Genomic DNA, 20,962 nt, shown 5'->3' with positions numbered 1-20,962 from the left:
ATTTATTTTAGGTATTTTATTTGGGAAACATACAATCGGGTTAGAGTACCTATACGAAAGGGGGCGCACTTTTTGCTTTGCTTTACTTTAACATTTGCTTTACCATAATAAATGAAATGATACAGTTTCTTTTCTAAGCGGAATAGCGTACGTTACTCACCTGTCTAATTAAAAATAATTATGAAAATGTATTGATGATTTTACTAATAAATACCTGACTATCGATATTATGTTAATTATCTGAAGAAATGATAAAACTTTACACAGATGTGATACTTAATTATAATTAAACTGACTGATTATTATTTATAGTTGTATTTCATATCTCTGTCACATTTCAGCGCAATGAACTGCCGAAGGTAAGTTATGTCGAAATAAAATCTGCCGAACAAGTGCATCTCGAAATGGCTTCTGTCGAAGTAGTATTTTTCAAAGGTGTGTCTTGTCGAAGTAGTTTCTGATGAAATATTCTCGAGTATTTTTATTCGCCAACCAAGTGTTACGATGATCTTAAAGTAATTACAATTAGTGCTTATAATTTAGCCAACTATTACAATCATTTGGCACAAAAGTGCCAGATATCTGAAATAGTTCGTCTTTATAATGTTACTACACATAATCTACGCATGCAATTAAAATAAGACAAAAATTACAAATAAAAAAACCTGCTCAAACGCGCCGCACCGAGGCAACGTGCCCAGAATGCAGGCAGTATTTTCTCGCTGTACTGCCAGACTGTTATATATACGCTGAGCAAAGAAAATACCTGATCTCGGATCACCAGTTTTCTCGATGAGACGTGTTGAAATCTCTTTCAAAAATTTTTTAACTTTAGGGCCCCAAGGACCCATTGTCTCCACTGCGAAAGGTAAAAACATGTACGTATCCCCCAAACCCGCGTATTTGCTCTTTTTACCCACTTCGGCAGCACAAGCAATGTGTTTTGTCTAAACAATTTAAGTCGAAATAGTGTTTTTCGAAATTGAGACCCTGTCGAAATTCAGACCTCAGTCTAAGCAAATTCATTTCGACATTCTAAAATGTTAGATCGGTCAATTCGGTGGATCGGACTTTTTCGATTGTGAACTCAGACATTGATTTACTCCAAATGTTCAAGGTTCGATGCCACATTTTAAAAAAATGATGAATACTATTGATAACATAAAATTCGATTGCGTTAGAATCGTACTTAGAACTTTGATTGGAATTCCTGCAAATGTGGAATTTTAAGCATACCTAATTTGAACGCTAATTTGAAGAGGTGGTGGTGTAATGGTTAAGACTGTGAACCGAAAAGTCCCAGGTCGAATCCTACGTGCCACATGAGTTTGTATACCAATCTGACTAATGCGTAATAGTTATCATCGCCCACCATTTGCTTCCGGTGAAGGAAAACATCGTAAGGTGGTTACCTTCCCTACCCACTACACTCTGGATTTAAACTTTTGTGTGAAATGGAGAAGGCAACATCAACCAACTCCATTGGCAAGAAGGTTGTTAAATGTGTTTCATTCCACGCAATGATCATGACCCTCAGCCATGAGGAATGAACACGACTATGAAGAAATATGAATTCGAACGCATAATAGTGTATTTTTCAGAAACCAGTTTCCAAGTGTGTTCAGAGTCGGAGGATAGCGACAGTATATCAAAATCAACGCTCAAAAGTGTGCCAAGAAGTAAGTGAAAATCGAATTAAGTGAATATATAATTTATATATATCTTTTATTTTCCTATAATTTCCTAAATGTTTCATAAATAAAATAATACATATCATTTTCAGACTTTTGTTACATTGTCATTGTCAACAAGTACATTATATATAATACAGATAAATAAGAATTAAACAAGAAGAGTTACTAATAATAATATAGTCATAATATTTATACAAAAAAAAAAAAACAGATTTTCTTGACTTTATAAAAACAAGAAGTGTATACGCATCTATTATTTTTATATAGGTAAGTACAAGTCAAGGAAATCTATTCACATCAAAACATTTTCAACAACAACTTTTGTATGTGTTAGTCTATTGTTTCAAAACAATAAAACTGTATTTTTTATCTATTTGAAATTTAGAAATATGAGCACAACTATTCGGTTTAATATTTTCTTTGTTCCAGAAGTATGCAGAACTCCTCACCATAGGTAACTAGACAAGGAACTTCTGTCTTTTTGAAGCATTTTGTAATTACTTCAGGTTCTAACAAAATAAATTAGTTACCATTTCTTACAAGTGTAACTTACAAGAATAACAAAATAAATTAAACACAAACAATAATCCAGTATTTATAAAACATTGCTTTACATTTAATTAAATTCGGTTTATATAGCCATATTATATTAATTTAGAAAAATAATAATACTTAAATTCCTATGAGGTAGGTAGCCTCTTTGCAGATATGTAATTCGATTATTATATTATAAATAAAAAATAACATTACACTACCATAATCAGTAGTGTATATTTTTATTACATGAAAAACAAGGCCGTTAAACTATTATATATATTTTGTTGAATAATCTCAAACATTTCAAACGAGTATTCATTTCGAAGAAGTATTATTAGGTATTTTGGTGCCCCATAATTTTAATTCAATCATTCATTTAAATCATGAGAGTCTTAACGAAAGTTGTTCTGATTAAGATTTAATATTTTTTGTTATTCAAAGAGTTTGATATAGATCTTGTTATTGTTTTAATTATAATTTAAGTACTTTTTAGATAGAATTATAAAATGTACCTAAATGTAATTTATATAGCCATTAGTATTGTATTTTCGATAATAATTTCCAAACAATATTTATTCCTATAAGAAAGAATAAAATTGTAAATATTAAATTATAACCAAAATAAACTAGTCGCGTATTGAGTACGTTTTATGTTGAACATTGGGGTGAATGGATTCTCAATAAGAATCGTTAAGAATATATCTAAAACAAGACTGACTATTCATCTAAACGATTGTTATTTTATTTCTATACAAGTATTTAGGCGATTAATAAATGTTAGCAAATTACTCTTGTTTTATTGAAAGCAAGCTGCATCTTGAATTGTTTCTATAACTGAGTACTCCCTAGTGTATCCGCTTTATTTTGATTATGTTCTATGTCTTTCTGATTCCCCTGAGTCAGAAAGACATAGAAAATAATCTATGTCTTTCTGACTCTGAGTCAAGGAGCTCGGAATAAATAACTAAGTATTGTATTCCGCTTGGAATATGCTTATATTCCGTGCATTTCATTCGCGCAGACCACCGTCGCGGCTCACACCTTGCTGAGCGAAGACCACGTTAATACAATATTTTGTGTTATCTGTCATGTTTTTTTGTGCTAAATAAACGTTATTTTCTTTCTTTCTTTCATATTTTTGATAGAGTCAGTAAAAAACTATTTGTACTTGATAATATTTTTGGATCTGGTATATTAAATTATCGGCTATCTTATTGTTATAATCTTCATTAGAATGTTTTGTACTTGAAAAACAGTGTATATTAAAAATTAACAATATATTAGACAGATATATACCCTCTTTTTTTTAGAATGTCCAGCAACAAATGTTTTCATCTTGACTGTACTAAACTAGTAGATCAGACCAGAATAACTCCTATAACTTTACCTTTAAATAATTACAACAGTAACAAATTTAATTTGAAAAAGCTCAAAAGTAAAACATACATTTTTATACTTTCGTTGATTTATAAAGTAAGAAGATAGATAAAATCTTTATTTGTAACCACAAAACAAAATACACAACACATACAGGTTCTTCATATTAGTTATTAATACAAATAAGCGTGTGTTGCAGCAATACAAAAAGGACACAACTCAGCACACAACAAATAATAATAGTAAAACTATTGTTCAACTAATAAATCAACTAATAACAAATATTCAACTAATAAATCAACTAATAACATCAAACAGCTTTAGGTTGTGGTTCATTCAGCAGACAACGTACGAAAATATATTTTATAAAAGTTTATAAAAGTTACAATATAGGTTAGTTGACAAATTTTTGTTTTGACTTGAATGACTATTTGAAGGCCTTTAAATTAATGGAAACACCAGTGAAAATGTACTGTGTTAATGATAATACTTTCAAAGATGACAAAACGAAAAATCACACATTTATGGACACGTCCAAACGCTCCATACTAAATGACACGAACAAGTGACGTCACAACTTGATAAGAAAGATATATGTGTTCCGACAGCTAGATCAAATATTACGTTTATGGTGATGACTTCTTAATAAAAGTTGTTACAAAATTTTATTGTTGTTTTAATAATTTCATGCTTATTGAAATATGCTAACTTAAGACTTTAAGAATGCAGCTACATATCTAGCTGCATTCTTACAGTCAATGAATTATCATAATAATTCTATTGTAAATATATCTACGCATATTTTACTTATTACACATATTTTTTTAATTCTTTGAGCATGTCAACTACCCTAACCCTATTTATGAACATCCATATTGTTGAGTAAACGTTTATGTAACAATATATAGCACAAATATAGTTTAAACTATTGTTGTCGTCAACACATTCTACGACTCCATCCATATCATCTTTAAAACAGTCCTTATATTTTGAGATCTCACTGTATACAATACAATAATTTACTATGTCTTTAAAATTGGTCCCACAATCCACCAAAATTGAAATAGGTTAAATAAATAAGTTTCTTTGGTATTTAGTAAATATAATAATACCTATTGTAATGAATAATAGGATGACAACAGTGTAAGCAATAAAAATATTTTATGCAAAATGAGAATCGACAAAGCAATTTTGTTTATATAAATACTAAAGTAAGAGTGACAAAAGATATCACAAGAAAAATAGAACCATTTCGTCGTAACCCTACATTTTTATGGTCATTTCTAGTTTCATACATATCAACGATTTTGATAACCCAGTCTCTATAACATATAACACACGTATACAACCCGGGTACGCCAGGCGATCCACAAATACTATGTCCACCTTTGGTGACGCCCCAAATTTCGAATCGTCTTTCAAATTTCGAAAATTTAACCATTCTCACCAAAGGACTACCAGAGTCGCCACTACAAGTATCAAAACCTTTTACTCCGCCAGCGCAAATTAAATTATTTTCTATGTTTCTATAGATTTTCCAACAATTAGGGTAGTATGGTACAGGAATGTTCTTCTTCACCTCAGAAAAGTTGACGTCGTATGGCGTCGCTCCGAAACCAGAAGCGTAGAATAAAGTCTGATCATCCAAGATTCCGCTGGGTAAACAAACTGGCCGGATGAAATCTGAAACAGTGTTAATTCCTGATCATTCTCTCTCTACTACTTTGGGCTAAACTCAATCTGTGTGACTTGTCCCTATAAAAATATCTACTAATATTGCAAATAGAAATTATTTTCTTTTATTAGGGAAACATACAATCATCTTACACATAAAAATAACAATAATACAATACTGTGCAGTATTAAAGGTTCTTCTTCAATTAGCTTCCTTTACTCGAGAGTTTCATACGTTTTTGATAGAAATTACAATAATTATAAATATGTGATACAAAAGTAACTCAAGCGCCATAATCGGGGAAATAAGTTCCAGAAACTTTTATGGGGGGCCGGGCCCCTACAACTCACTGATCAGAGATGTTGCCGGCTCCTCCATGACAGATGGCGATAGTGGTGTCATAAACACACATCAGTAAAGTTTCCACAATTGTTGGTGAATAGGGCTCAATGGTAAATAACTTCAGGCAGTTTTATCTAGCAGTTTAGTTTTATATTTTAGATTATAATTATCAGAAAGTGGTGAAACAGACCCCTCGATCGTTAAGCCTAAATAATTACCTGTATAAGGCGCCTCAGCCTCCAACATCAGAATGGCCAGATCATTTCCTGACAACTTCCTGTTCTTACGGAAGCCAGGATGCACGAAGATCTTCTGGATGACCATGCGCACCGGAGGGTCTGCGCAGATGTTGCCATCGCAGTCAGGGTCCGAAGACATGTTGTATTCTCCCAGCCGAGGTAGCATTCTGAAAATATCAAAGTCGACAAAATAGACTTTACAAGGCACATTTTGTATTTTTTCAAAAAGGGACAAACTATTAGCATTTCGGAAACGACCACTGCAGAGATGAATTGCCAAAAGAAACTAATTAAAACAGTGTTGGTCCCTAATGTGCGTGTCGACTGACAACAAAGACATCTCTGTCTTTGCCTGTTTTTCTGTTGCCTTTCGTAAGCTATTGTTGCCTGTCAGAAGCTGTGTTCTTTAGTCACCTCGTACGACATCAACGAGAGTATACACAGTGGTCCTCATAAATCAGTCGACACTCACATTAGGAACCAACACTGTTTCAATTAGTTTCTATATTAGTTTCTTCCCGTTTATTACTTAGTTCTATTTAGTGTTAGTTTAAAACTAACATTAGTATTATTGATGTACTGAGATACAAGCTCTGCTTAGTTCAGACAACGGTAATCTTGAATTGATCCTAAATTATATTCCAAACCCACTTGTTATAATATAAACAGTGTCAGTTAGTGTGCCTATGTTTTCCAACCACTGGTGTTTGTTTTTATTCAAATGTAATTTCTAGTCCGATCAAACACCATTTTTTATTAAAGATTGCTATTTGAATAGCAAACATTGAAGTGGTATTTCATTTTTCGTTATCGATTGAGGTTGTGGCGTGCATATACCTAGATGACTGCTGCACCGTCCGCTCGTCGCCTTCTTTGCCCATCGACGCTATCGCTGTGCTTAAGCTATCTTACATCTTTACCGCCGTCCATTTAGATGAAATAGTGTGTGGTGTTCCTATTGTTGTTTAATTGTGAAAGAAGATTGTAGTTATATTGTTGGAACTCCGTGAGTTTGGTTTGGACTACTCGCCTCTTAGTTCTACAAAGTAAAGCTTTATCCTCATGAGCGTCAGGTACTATGATCCCTAATTCTGCTTAAATCATATTTCATAAGCAGCTTTAGATAATTATAAGGTAGGTAAAGGTAGTTACCGGGGTTTATTCCCAAAACTGCCCAAATCATTACCGTCAAGATAATTTTATAAGTACCATGAAGGTATAATCTTTCTTTCTTAGATATACCTACCTATTACTTTTTTATAACGAAAGAAAGAAAATCTTTATTCGGCAAAAAATTTACATAGTTAGGCATACAGTTTTGTTACTGTTGCAAAAGACTAAAGGATTATTTACCTTCATGTGATATACCTACACAATTATACCGTCAAATTCTATCACACGCATTCCATTCAAATGTTCTTGTTTATTACTCAGTTCTATTTTAACATTCTCCCACGACAGCACGATACGGGTTAAAGTACAACAATTCGCAATACTTTCAGCTCAGCCATTCCCGTAAAACGCATAATGTTGGCATCATGACGTGTGGTGGTGTGATAGCTTCGTCAGATCTCCCGATCGCGACTCAAATGTTTTATTTGTGTACAATGGAGATAGCAGAGACGGCCGGTCCGTCTAGACATTGATAGTGAATGTGCTACCACCATGATACTATTATAATCATGTTGATGGCAGTCAGTAGAAATATTATCTAATTGTACGTAGACTTGGTTGGCGAATAAATCATATGTAAGTCTATGACGTAAGTACCATTATCATACATATAATAAAACAGTGAGTGGGCTATGTTTGATCGCTTAAAACTCATGTATGTAATTTGATGCGGTTTTCTCAGTTATATAGCATAGCTGACGGTTTAACTTCAAAATCTTGTATAGGTTTCATCGCGATATATTGCTTAGAACCAGAGATATTGACACCTTGTGAGCAGAGGCACGAATTAAACACGGACGAAGGCGCGGGCAAAAGCTAGTAAAAAAGTAATTTAATTTTTTTATATTTTATTTTAATATTTTTCATATAAACCAGTGTAATACATTTTCAATGAAAGATACACTGCTTGAATCACAGAGATTTGTCTACAGTGCCAATAACAGCGTCAGTTGTCAAAAATATATTTACAACAAGTTTATTTGTTAGACAAATTCATTAATATTGATATTAATATATTAATATTAATATTGATGACATAGTTCATTAATATTGATATTTTTGCATGCAGTTTAGTAAAATTTAAAAAAATGCTATGTTTAATAGTTTTAGGACTATTTTAGTGGTAGAGAGCGAGTTAATCAACCTCGGTAGGAGGTAACGCGCGGCCCGGTGCCCGCCATTTTATTATCTCTACATATAGATATGCTCAGATGTTCCTTGCCAACTGCTCGAGTGTTTATCCTATATATTACAAAACATTACAATTTTATTGCATAGGTACTGTCTTATCAAAAACTTATTCTTTGAGAAAGCTATATATGTCTTTGAGAGTGCACAAGTTGAAATTTGCAATGTTTGATTATGCCAATTTCGTCTTGAGCAAATTGATAAGTATTTTGGTTTTTTTTTATTAACGATTTTTTTAGAATGTAAAGTTAACATTTTGTCAAGATATGTTTTATAGGAGAGGGGATGACTAAATCAAACACACTCGGCGTATAGGTTCGTAGGTGACTATAATTTAATAATTGGTTAAACAGGTGTTGCCCTGACGATGCGTCCATGTTTTAGCAGGCTACTTTCCATTATGCGTCACATCATAATGAAGATTTCGCCACATTTGGAAGGTTAAAATCTAATTTTACACTCAATCACAGACAATGAAATGGCGACTAAATAACAAGTTACGTCACATGAACTGATAATGAATCTTTAAAATGGGACCGAGAGAGCTGTGTGTAAGCCAAGCCACACATTAATGAGATAATATGTATATAACTGGCACGGACGTGTGGTTCCGCCCTCAAATAGGACCTCTTCATATCCCACCGTGCATGTCGTACAATCTAAAGGACACATGGCTGACAGCCGATGCAACAACTGTATTCCCAAGAAGGGTTGAAGTCAGGCAGGTGGCAGGTAAAATCACGGCAGAATCTGCAAAACTTTAGGGTTAACTTTTAACGCTGATCGCTTTCAGCGACGTCACAGCCCCCAATGCAACCAAGGACATACGAGCATGAGAGAGAAAATAAAGATGCCTGCACGCTAGACAGTCCAAGTAGAGGTAGCCCGGAGGAGATTGCATTGCTCTAGCGATACGGCCGCCTATGTTACATAGTTCTAGATGACTTGTTCAAATTGTATTCTTATAATATGTTCTTTGATACACCACATCATAATCATTATAATTATTATGTAGTATCCCCGTCAAAGTCGGTCCCCGCTGTCTGCCCGTCCTATATTTTACACTACTACGCAACATATTTTGATGCGGGCTTTTTAATAGATAGAGTGATTCAAGAGGAAGATTTATATGTATATAACATGCAAGTTGCACCCGTACGAACCGAAGTCGGTAGTATCAAATAAGTACACTTACATGATGGGAAACATGCCCAAAACCACGCAGTGCGCCGCCGTAATAATGTGTCGGCTGGTAATAAGGGCGCCTGCGCACCTGATGCCACCGCTGTAATACTTGTAGTGGTACTCCAGAACCACCAGCCAAGGGTGCTGGTGAATAGCGTGGTCGCTGGCCACCACCCCGCAAGGCTTGTCTGGAATAAGTTATAAGTATTGTAATCATTTTAAAACCACCAATTGTTATTAGTTAAAAAGTCAAAAAAATACCTACTTACTTAAGCTAAAGTATGCCAAGCATTTTAAAGAGTGATATGACAAAATATACTTTAACGTAAAGTAACTATGCTTTAGCTTTCTTATGAATAACGGTAAAATATTTATATATCCAACATAGTTCCAGAGAATATCCTGCTTAGCTAAAATTGTTTATTTCTATGTAATAGGTATTAGAAAGAGATAAGTATAGGCATATTTATATATCGTTACGCTTATAGAAGAAAGAGAAAGATGAATTAGAAATACACAACACGAAATGGGGCAGTGCGCAAAATAAGTTCGATAAGTACTTGTGTAAAAAGTAAATCAACGCTGTATTTAATATTTTATGATACATGTATGTATGTGTATATAAACATCCAAGACTAAGATCAATCTGAAAAAGATAATTTTCCATCTCGACCTGATAGGGGATCGGACCCGTGACCTCCAGTCCGGTACGATTACCTTTAGGTCACAGACATTTGCAAACTTAGTTATTTAGGAGTTTATAGGAACTGTCATATTATAGATAACAAAGAAGATTTTCCATCACGGGTTCTTGGTCTAGATTGCACAATTATACCTACTGGTTGTGCTTTTTGCGATTTCTGATTGAATATTAAGACCCGAAAATTTTTTACCACATGGCAATTACACGCTTAACAAACTAAACAGAAATTTTGTAAATGGGTCCACAATTTACGGAGACATAGTTGAACACACATATAAAAATTATATATACGAACATAACCTCCTCCTTTTTGGAATACGGTTAAAATGTTAAGTAGGTACTTACCATTATGTAAATGACCCGCAGTGTCACACACAAAAAATAATATTAAAGAAATAAAAAGTTCATAATGTTTCCTGTTTGTGTCACATTTCACAATATTTTTCCACTTCATGATTCACAAGAAATAATAATATATTTATTTGAAAGAAAGCTAACTCAAAATTATTTAGTAAAAATTCACAAATATAGGGTTTAAACTTTAGCAGTCACTAAAGCAGTTTTAGCAATCACAATAATGGACTATCAACGTGATTCATTTAACGCGACTCGTGCGACACGACTGACTCTGAGGTAGATTCGATGTCAAATAAAATCACGGTTGTGTTCTGGAGATCGAAAGGTCTAAAGTTGACATCGCATCCTTCGATCTACTCTGCCGCAAGAGTTTGCATATCAGTCGTTCATATAAACGCATTAGTAATTAGGCCACCATTTGCTTCCGGTGAAGGAACGCACGGATTTTCATGCGGTTTTTGCCAATAGACTGTGTGATTCCTGATAAAGGTTTAGGTATAATTTGTAATGTGTTTACCCGCGCGAAGCCGCTGGGGCATGTAAAAGAAAAAGAAATAAATGTTACGATAAACTTAAATTTAATACATAATGAAGAGTAATTAATATTTTATAAAATATTAATAGGTAACTATGATGTAATTTGTTAGACTAACATATAAATTGAACTGTTGTTTATTGTCCCAAAAAACTTTAACATGATTGTGTAATCATGTGGAGCCTAAATTTAGCACTTAGTGGGTAAACTTTAACCATAGGTTCTTCTCGCAATCCAGAGACTAAAATCTGACGTAGGTAGTCGCACAAAACTAAGGTATTCCGAGATGTATAGGTAATTATTACTCATTTTGGCATAATTTTAAATTGGTATATTTCGTATTATCAGCGCGCTCTTCGTTTCGTACGTTTTTACTGTATCGTATTTTATTAAGGTATTCTTTAATTTGAACGTTTTCCAGGTTGCTTCCTCAACCATAGAGCGTCGGACCTAATAGTCCACTTGTCCGTTTGTTCTGCACGCTATATTTTAGCGAAAATTTAAACTATTTTGTGGCGCTTTGCACTCATTGCCCGCTTGTCCTTGAAAACAATTGTTTAATCATTGTGGTCAATATTATATCGGATGAATCCTGCGTTGGGCGATAAACTAACTTGGACTGTTTTATAACATCAACTTTATTTAATTATTACTCGTTCTCCTGTTCGCATTCGCGTGTTTACTTATTTACTAGTGGCTCGTCTCGGCTTCGCTCGGGTAAAACATGCTTAATAAATTACACACTTAAGCCTTCCTATTGGTGACAACCGCGTGAAAATCCGTGCAGTATTTTTGAGTTAATCGTGAACAGGGCAATATATACAGAGGATTTTGTTTTATATATGTAAATATTTATCCTTTCGTCCGTTCGGTCGTTTTATTTATTATTCGGCATTTTCCATATTTCCCGCTTGTCTTTGTTTAATCAATGATGTAATTTTTTGTACTTTTACTAATAGGATACCGAATTAATCCTGTATTGGGAAATAAACGAACATGTTTTGTAATATCAACTATCTGAATTACGAAAATAAGATCCGTATTTTATATTGCAAGGCGTGTGTATTTAAGTATTAATAACATATATTATTAAAACTGTCCAAAGCAAACCTCTCAAATGACCGGACAATATGCCATGAATTCCAAAAGGAGAAACAAAATTAATAATAATTTATTCTTAGATTTATTAATTTTATAGAAGCGGTGGTGATCCAGTGATTAACCACTTATGACCGTGATAGGTCCCAGGTTAATAACCTTTTTTGCCTCGTGCCACATAATTTTGTATATTGGTATGGTATACAAACTCATATGACACGAGTGAGAACCTGGGATTCAGATTTAGAGTCTACCTGCTATCAGTTTAGTTTATTAGTGTGTATCGGTACGAAGTCGTGAATGTCATGTCGCAGATGCCTTTAGATTACTTGAATATCTGACACCAGTATTAGCAATAACATATTCGATAAGAAAGAAGGTTCATTATAAAACTAGGTCACACGTAATGACGGCGAAGTGTGGTGAGCCCGCGGACCTTCCGGCACACGACTCACGGGCAGAATTCTTTCATAAACTTCTAACTTAACCTTGTATACCGTATACTTACCTTACCGTACCTTGTATACTTTTGTATTACCGATAAGTCGTTCCCTGCATTAATTTATACTGTGGGTTGGCGGCAATTCGTATGCTTTTACTTATACTGTGACACGCGCATATAACGCGCCTTATTTGGTAATGTTCGCGGTCCTCGATCGTGATTGGCGCTCGCAGTCGCCATAGTCCGTGGATAGCATCACGCGTTCCCGCTTCCCGCGCCCGCTCTCAAGTCAGTCTGTGGCGTCGTTCGTCTTGTAACAGTCGCTTGTGCTAAGATAAATGTTCCGTGATTGTAAAGTACCTTAGTAAAGTCCACAAATCTTTCATTTCTAACATTTTGAACGGAAGATGTTAAAGAAAATTGGGTTTTTATATAGGAAAATCAGATTTTTTAAAATAAAATCTAATTTTTCAACAAACTTTCTAACTGCCATAGATAATTTAAAAATATTTCTGCAGTAGGGTTTAATCAAGTGTCAACGTCAACATGTATAGATAGGTGTTCAATTCAATTCATAATCTTTGTGTTTTTATAGCACCACTGTCTGTATGCACCTGTTGGATTAAAATAATTTTAATTTTTAAGCTTACTTTTAAACCACACAACGGATTTTAATGCAGCTTCCACAGTTACCCGAAGGTTTATACACACGTAATGGCTGGTCGCTAATAAACCATAAAAATCTTGCATACTAAGAATATATTACAACATTTCGTTGTAGCTACTAAGCCACAAGCTTGGAACATACCATCACCAAAATACTACAAGAGGACGCGACCAACCAATCCAACTCACCGCCATACCGTTGCCACACACTCCCACCCGCAAGATAATCATGACTATAATTTGCAGAAAAACTCAAGTAGCGTTGGAATCATAGATAAGAATATCGTTGGGATTGCCGATTTCTGCCGTTGTGATGAAGTTGTGAATCATTTCATTCTTATCTTAGCTCACGTTTATGAGTGCAAAAATCTTTAATACCTAAGTATTATTTATCGCTACAGCTTTTGTTCCAAATCTAAATCATTCGCGCGCGAGTTGTCATTGACACGATATGCAGCGCGATGTTCGCTGTACAGTCAACAGCACGTCAAATTACCCTGTATAAACCTCTATGGCGCGGTAATAGCGGCGAGTTTGCAATGAATTTAGGTAGGTTAAAGTGCTGTTGACTGTACATTGATTTTGATTATTTATTTTTTCATATTGATTTTTTTTTCCCAGTAAAATTTTCTCAAGTGCCTTTATTTGGAGTACCCTACGCATACCTAACGGCTATGTCGTAGTGTTACACCCTGTATAGGTACAGATAGTTCACGTCTTTGTCCTTTGCGGGCTAGACAGAGCCAACAGTTTTGAAACTATACAAATACAAAAGTTACCCGAGTCGATGTGATAATCGGGAGAAAAAATGTTTTCATTTCAGGTGCAGGGGAGATAAAAATAAAATGTTCTTTATATGTTGATATGTAAGAATTATCGTCGAAATGACGTACCTACCTACATATAAACTTCTTCTTTGTGCATTGTAATTGTTGTGTAAATTTTAAATACCTATTCTATACAATGAGATTATATAGTAATTTATAGGTAAATTAGAATTATTTCCTAATGAATATAAAGAAAAAAGCAATTACATTTTCCCGTTCTGTATTTCGTCTGATTCCGGTGCATTGCATTGCAACAAGTGTTTAAAATTATTTATTTGACAAACATATGAAGGGACCAGGTAACTTGTGCATATTTTTATAACATTGTTTCCATATATTAAAAAAAACATTTTTAAAAACGATACCACTAACGCCATCTGTTATGGAGGAGCCGGCAGCCACTCATGGCCAGCGAGTTGTATGCCCCGCCCCCCATAGAAATTTCTAGAATCTCTACTTAGTTACCAGACTATGGCACTCAAGTTTTATTACTAAGGTATTTCGTTGTAATTTACTAATAAATGTATTAAACTCGATTATAGGAACCTCGTTAAAGAAACCCAAACACTAGTACAAATATTTTTCAAACGACAAATACCCAAAAAGCAAAGTAAATTATGATTTTAAAAAACGAGTTGGTTCTATTATATCTAGCATTTTAATCGCCAAATATTCGAAAATTCTAAAAATCATTTAATTCAACTCCACAAGTTAACAATAAAATTACGATTTACCTAATTTATACACATAATAACTTGTTGGAGTCCTGGAGACCCAAACTAGGCCGATCTTGGACCACATTGGGTCTCCACTTCCGGTTTTGTATAACTAATTATGTATGAAGTTAAAACTACACAGTTTTTCAGAAATTTAGAATTTTACGTTAGTATATCCAAAATACTCTCTGTAGCCTGATAATCCCTATCTTTCAACCATTCTTTAAGTTTTAATTGACATTCTTTTTTCCTAGAATTATATAAATCCAATTTTTTATTAATCATATTATAAAGCATCCTTCACGGAACCCATAAAATTTGTGTGCAAATGACGTATTTACAAATTTACGCTCACAGACTGCGTGATGTCTTCTTTTAATGGCCACATCTTGCATGTATAAACAAATGCATTCGCATAACCGTTTATATTAAATATTATGTTTTTAAGTACAAATTCAAACCATAAAATCTTGCATACTAAGAATTTATGACAACATTTCTTTGTAGTTACTAAGTCAAGCTCGGCACATACCATCACCAACATACTACAAGAGGACGCGACCAACCAATCCAACTCACCGCCACACTGTTACCGCACATTCCCACCGCAAGATAATACTTACATAGGTAATCATGAAATATAATTAGCAGAAAAACTCAAATGACGTTGGGATTGTCGATATCTGACGTTGTGAATGAGTTGTGAGTCATCTTATGATATATTTGCATTCTTATCTAGACGACCGGGTATTTGTCATGTATCGCTCACATCGTGTTTACAAACGTTACAGCTTTTGTTCCAAATCTAAATGCTTTGGAAATTTTCAATTCCAAAAAAATATTTGGAGTGAATAAATCTGACTCGTGCAGTTTTATTGCTTCTGGTGAAGGAACTTTTCCTTCACGTTGACAGTGAAAAGTTCACTAGTATGCGACTACGTGCCACTAGATTTCAGTCGATACACATAAAAGTCGTGGCAGATGCCTTTAGGCGACTTGAATAAAAATTTGACACCAATGTTAACAATAACATACTCGAAAGAGAATAGCTTTCGTTACGATACGTAAGTTGAAATATACATTATATATATAGGTACAGATAGTACACGTCTTTGTTCCTTGTGGGGTTGACAGAGCCATCAGTTTCGAAACTATACAAATACAAAAGTTACCCGAGTCGATGTGATAATCGGGGAAAAAAAATGTTTTCATTTTAGGTGCAGGAGAGATAAAAATAAAATGTTCTTTATATGTTGATATGTAAGAATTATCGTCGAAATCCCCATGACAGATGGCGTTAGTGGTATCGTTTTTTAAAATATATAAAAAGAAAGTTATAAAAATATGCACAAGTTACCTGGTCCCTTAATATGTTTGCAAATAAATAATTTGAAACACTTGTTGAAAATTACACTAGAATCAAATGAAATACAGAACGGAAAATTTAATTGCTTTTTTCTTTACCTAGTGAATATAATTATTATATTATTATTAATGAAGGCAATTCTTTTTTACACCCGAGCGTATTTGTCGGCTATATAACGACTCAATTTTTGAGGTTATGTAATTACAAATTAAATTCACCTTTCAATTTCATCTGATTCCAGTGTAATTTTCAATAAGTGTTTCAAATTATTTATTGGACAAACATATGAAGGGACCAGGTAACTTGTGCATATTTTATAACTTTCTTTTCATATATTTAAAAAAATATTTAAAAAAACTATACCACTAACGCCATCTGTTATGGAGGAGCCGGCAGCCAGCCAGCGAGTTGTAGGCCCCGCCCCCCATAGAAATTTCTAGAATCTCTACTTAGTTACCAGACTACGGCACTCAAGTTTCATTACTGAAGTATATTTCGTTGTAATTTACTAATAAATGTATTGAACTCGATTATAGGAAGCATGACACATTGCAGAAGAACTCCAAACACTAATATTTTTCAAACGACAAATACCCAAAAAGTAATGATATGTTTAAAAATAAATTAATCGCCAAATATTAAGTTTATTAAGTACAATTTAAAATTTCAATGTGCGTAAACCAAGGTAAGCACATAATAGACTGTAAAAAATATTTCTACAATTTGTACCAATTAAACGACTTTTTCTTTTTTCATTTAAAATAAAAATAATAAGAAAATACAATCTTTAAAAAGTAACGAAAAAATGTGTTAAGGGTTTCGTTCGAACGTATTTTTACTGAATAAATTATTTAATACTTTCATTTTTCCAGTCGGTTGACAGCACAATGTGGTCAAGAGTGAACTCTACTAACGAATATATTAATAAGTCTCACGGTAAACCTTAAAAAGGTTTAATAAGACTTTAAATCGAAAACTAATCACCCACTTTGACTGACAACCATACGAATCCACTCCAAATGATCTATAACACTAGTGTAGATGCCTGGCTTGCCTTCCGTCCCGCATTCCGTATTCCCTGAACTAATAACACCCCACAACTCAACCTTATCTCGTGTTAAAGCCAAAGGACCTCCTGAATCTCCTCTGCAAGTATCCTTATTTTTCTCCCCACCGGCACAAATGATATTGTTAGGTAAACTAACAGTAGGATATGCGTCTCGACACTGGTCTGTGGGGAAGAACGAGAGAGCTATACGTTTGGCCGTCTGGCTGTAAATTCCTCGGGAAATCTCGCCCCATCCTGATGCAAGGAAGGTTGTGTTCTCGTTAACTTTTCCGGTTGGCGGACAGATTGGACGTATGAAATCTAAAATAAGAAATGAATATATGAAAATAATTTACATCTTAACGAGTGTTATCAATGCTAATTTATAAATGCGAAAGTCTGTCTGTCACGCTTTCACGTCAAATTGTTGGGCTAATTTTGGTGAAATTCGGAATATATATAAGTAGTTTATGACCAGAGTTATTAACATAGGCTACCGCTTATACTTTTGTCAGGTTTTATTCATGTTTTGGGAATAGGACTTTTTGGAAACAAGAATCGGCCCTAACGTAATCCAAGACAATGAAAGAAATTTAATGATACCATACACATTTGTTTATAGAATATACTTGTAGAGAGACATTTCCTTGAATCTAGCATTACATCTTTCATCAAAATCATGCTTTGACAATGTATTCAAGTCGTGCTATTGGGTAAATGGTTGGTTTGCAAATCAAACTACATAGAAAGTATATATGAAAACTGAAATTATTATTATTACTTTTAAATAAGTATAGTTTGGACGTCACACTTGACACCTATAACAGTGAAAAAGGTAGTGAATAAGTAATGAGCTGTGGGGCGAAGCATGGAATCAGTAGGTACTCCTACTTATTAAATCCATAGGGCGAAGTGAATGAAAAGAGTACGTGATTCGATTTCATATATTCGAATTTAGTCATACAATAGACCATAAATCAACGGAAAGAAAAAATCTAACAAATACCACAGACAAGATGTAAAAGTTCGATTTATGTCTATTTATTATCTAACTAGCTTTTGTTCGCGGCTTCGCCTGCGTTCATTTGCCGGGATAGAAGATTATGTTCTTCTCAATTCTTCAAATCATATGAATGCAAAATTTCAGAAGATTGGTTGAGTACATAGAGCGTGAAGAGGTAACCAACAAACCCAACTAACACCCGCTTTTATAATATTAGTCAGGATATTCCCAACATCTACTAACCAGTATATGGAGCGTCTTTTCCCAACTTGAGAATGGCGATGTCATGCTCCTTCAGGTCGTAGCCGGGATGGACGAACGCCTCCACCACGGGCAGACGGACCGCCTCATCAGAACACACTCCTTCGACGCAGTCGGTTGTGGTATCCAAGTCGTAATCGCCAAGTCTGGTCACCATTCTGAATGTGAAAAAATAATTTAAATATGAATAATATAAAATAGAAATAGTTATTAAATATATCTTAGAATTATTTAATATTTACTAGCGATCCGCCCCGGCTTCGCTCGGGTAAAAACATAATAAATTATACACGTAAACTTTCCTCAGGAAACACACTATCTCTTGGTGAAAACCGCATGAAAATCCGTGCAGTAGTTTTGGAGTTTATCGCGAACAGACAGAAAGACAGACGAGGCAGAGGACTTTGTTTTATAACATGTAAAGATATATTAAAAGTTTTATTTGTTTGTATGTCATTTTTATCGCTTTATTCACTCATCAAATATTTATGAAATTTTGCTTATCTTAGGAGTACGTAAAAGGATACGAGTATAGGTGGAAAATTCAGCTTTCATGTCGATAGAATAGAAAACGGATTAACCACAGATTAACGTACTAGATTTTTTTCATTTTAGACTTTTGCCATTGAATCAATGGTCAAGCATAGATTAGAAAAGCCCGCGCGTGGTCAAGATTGGTTGATAAACACCCGGTATTGCCAGCCAAGACGACACCGTCACATATTTACTACTTTTATAGACAGACTGTACAATATTTTACAACGTGAAAGTTTGAAATGAGACTTACTGGATGTGTCTCATATTTTTGACGCAATGCGCAGCGGTGACCACGTGGCGACGGCTTATAAGGGTGCCTCCACACCGGGTGTCGTGTTGGACACCTCGACGGTAGTACTCCAGGAGAACCAGCCAGGGAGCCTGGTGGACTATATTCCCGGAGGCTACTGAGCCACATTGGTGTCCTAGTAAAGTCGGAAGGTTAATTTCAAGGAAATGTTTGCACGATAGGCTTTTGTTAATGTGCAGCGCCTAGACAAACCATTACATGGTTTTAGGTATTTAATCCTAATTAATTTTATAAATGCGAAAGGATATATGTTTGTTACTCTTTCACGCGAAATCTTCTGGTTTGTTATGAAATTTAATACACGGGTAAAATATAACCTGGAACACAAGAGTACTTTTATCACAAAATTCCCACGGGAGCGAAACACCGGGGCGCAGTTAGTTATTTATAATTATTTGTAAGAATACAGTATATGGAAGCACTGTATGATAGAAGAGGAATTAATTTTGATTGCAACCATAGCTGTGTATATTTTGACCCTTTTACCGCGACACTATATCAGTCGTGCTCCCAGCGCAAAACATAGTGGTTCAAAAATAAATCAACACTTAAGTGTAACACTTTACAAGAGTTTTGTTTTTGGTCGGTTTTCTATGGAATAGCAGATTTAGTTTTCGCGATTTCGTGGTTACTCTCGCATATGAAAAAATTTTCAGTATCATGAACTAACTAATCATGTAGACAAAATAATGCCAATGTATTCAAAATCATCCTAAAGTCGCTAGCGAAATAGGCACGTCAATTTGTTTGTGAAAGAGTTAGTTGTGTACAGCAGGCTAGCAATAGGCATGTCTCAGCCACACTGTAGTGTTCCTACTATGTTTATCTAAATGCTCTCGTGTGGACGACGTGCGATGGTAAACTTAGTCATAAATTTAATGATATCATCAATTGTGTTCTATATTGAGACATAACTGGTTATATAATAATACAACGACAATTATGAAACTTAATTTGTACTTTGGTCACAAATAAAAAATAGAAAACTTTATAAATGTTTAATAAATTGAGTATAAAATATATTTTGACTTAGCTAAATATATTTTGAATTAAGTTTATTTAGGAATCTAAATAAAATTAACACTCCTTAATATTATTTCTGTCTACCCTGCAATTATTTTCTAAAATATCGGCTTAATTAAAAAGAAATGTGAATTCACTCACCAAAAGCAGATTCAGCAACAGCCAATAGAAAAGCGCACATCACTATAAACTGCATTTTCGAAAAATTAAATTCAGCCCATTGAAAAAAAAATTGATGCCGACGGGACGTTCAAGGCAAAGCCTTTCTATACGTCCTTCCTCGCCGGAGACTGGATTGGTAATGAATTAATAATTGCCGTTTTTATTCATTTTAATGCATACAATATTAATCCCGTTTTCCTGGTTTGGATATTAAAATGGCCTTATTTGGCTTTTGCAGCGTTAAAATTGCAAGGAATCCCAAAGATCTCTTGCTTTGGAGGCATTATCTTCACAAAATTTCGCTTCTGACATTCTTCTTCGCAAATAAATAAAATAAAAAAGTAATATTCTCTGTGTTCTTCTCCAAATAGAAATCAGAGGTACCTGAAGTAAATAAATTATGAAACCTCGACAAAACCAGGTAATCACATAATGTAGTTTACATTATGCGATTTGCGTCTGGGCAAACAAATATTTAGTATGGTATAAGCCCGGGCA

The 20,962-nt window shown here is 34.2% G+C and overlaps 2 protein-coding genes across 2 annotated transcripts; both read right to left on the bottom strand.

Annotated features, from left to right (window-relative positions):
* Window positions 1-2,736: 2,736 nt before the first annotated feature.
* On the bottom strand, window positions 2,737-14,109 carry LOC128680826 (CLIP domain-containing serine protease B4-like). The gene is made up of 4 exons (XM_053764266.2): window positions 10,459-14,109; window positions 9,421-9,598; window positions 5,844-6,031; window positions 2,737-5,291 (listed from the first exon to the last, which is right to left on the bottom strand). The coding sequence occupies exons 1-4, from the start codon at window positions 10,565-10,567 to the stop codon at window positions 4,804-4,806; spliced, it is 963 nt and encodes a 320-aa protein (XP_053620241.1). The 5' UTR covers window positions 10,568-14,109; the 3' UTR covers window positions 2,737-4,803.
* A 132-nt stretch (window positions 14,110-14,241) lies between these two features.
* LOC128680828 (CLIP domain-containing serine protease B9-like) lies at window positions 14,242-20,609 on the bottom strand. Its single transcript, XM_053764269.2, has 4 exons — window positions 20,444-20,609; window positions 19,220-19,394; window positions 18,415-18,590; window positions 14,242-17,489 (listed from the first exon to the last, which is right to left on the bottom strand). Exons 1-4 carry the CDS (start codon window positions 20,496-20,498, stop codon window positions 17,101-17,103), a joined length of 795 nt encoding a protein of 264 aa, XP_053620244.1. The 5' UTR covers window positions 20,499-20,609; the 3' UTR covers window positions 14,242-17,100.
* Between the last annotated feature and the right edge of the window lie 353 nt (window positions 20,610-20,962).

The sequence above is a fragment of the Plodia interpunctella genome, chromosome 25 (genome assembly GCF_027563975.2).
Source record: "Plodia interpunctella isolate USDA-ARS_2022_Savannah chromosome 25, ilPloInte3.2, whole genome shotgun sequence".
Taxonomy (NCBI): domain Eukaryota; kingdom Metazoa; phylum Arthropoda; class Insecta; order Lepidoptera; family Pyralidae; genus Plodia; species Plodia interpunctella.
This window is presented reverse-complemented; position numbering and strand designations above follow the sequence as displayed.

Coding starts and splice junctions, on each gene's coding strand:
- LOC128680828 (XM_053764269.2), bottom strand. CDS start 20,498: ATGCAGTTTATAGTGATGTGCGCTTTTCTATTGGCTGTTGCTGAATCT. Junction 19,395..20,443: donor TGTTGCTGAATCTGCTTTTG/GTGAGTGAATTC, acceptor CGACTTTACTAG/GACACCAATGTGGCTCAGTA. Junction 17,490..18,414: donor AAAAGACGCTCCATATACTG/GTTAGTAGATGT, acceptor TTCTTATTTTAG/ATTTCATACGTCCAATCTGT.
- LOC128680826 (XM_053764266.2), bottom strand. CDS start 10,567: ATGAAGTGGAAAAATATTGTGAAATGTGACACAAACAGGAAACATTAT. Junction 9,599..10,458: donor TGCGGGTCATTTACATAATG/GTAAGTACCTAC, acceptor AACTTATTCCAG/ACAAGCCTTGCGGGGTGGTG. Junction 5,292..5,843: donor GGCTGAGGCGCCTTATACAG/GTAATTATTTAG, acceptor ACACTGTTTCAG/ATTTCATCCGGCCAGTTTGT.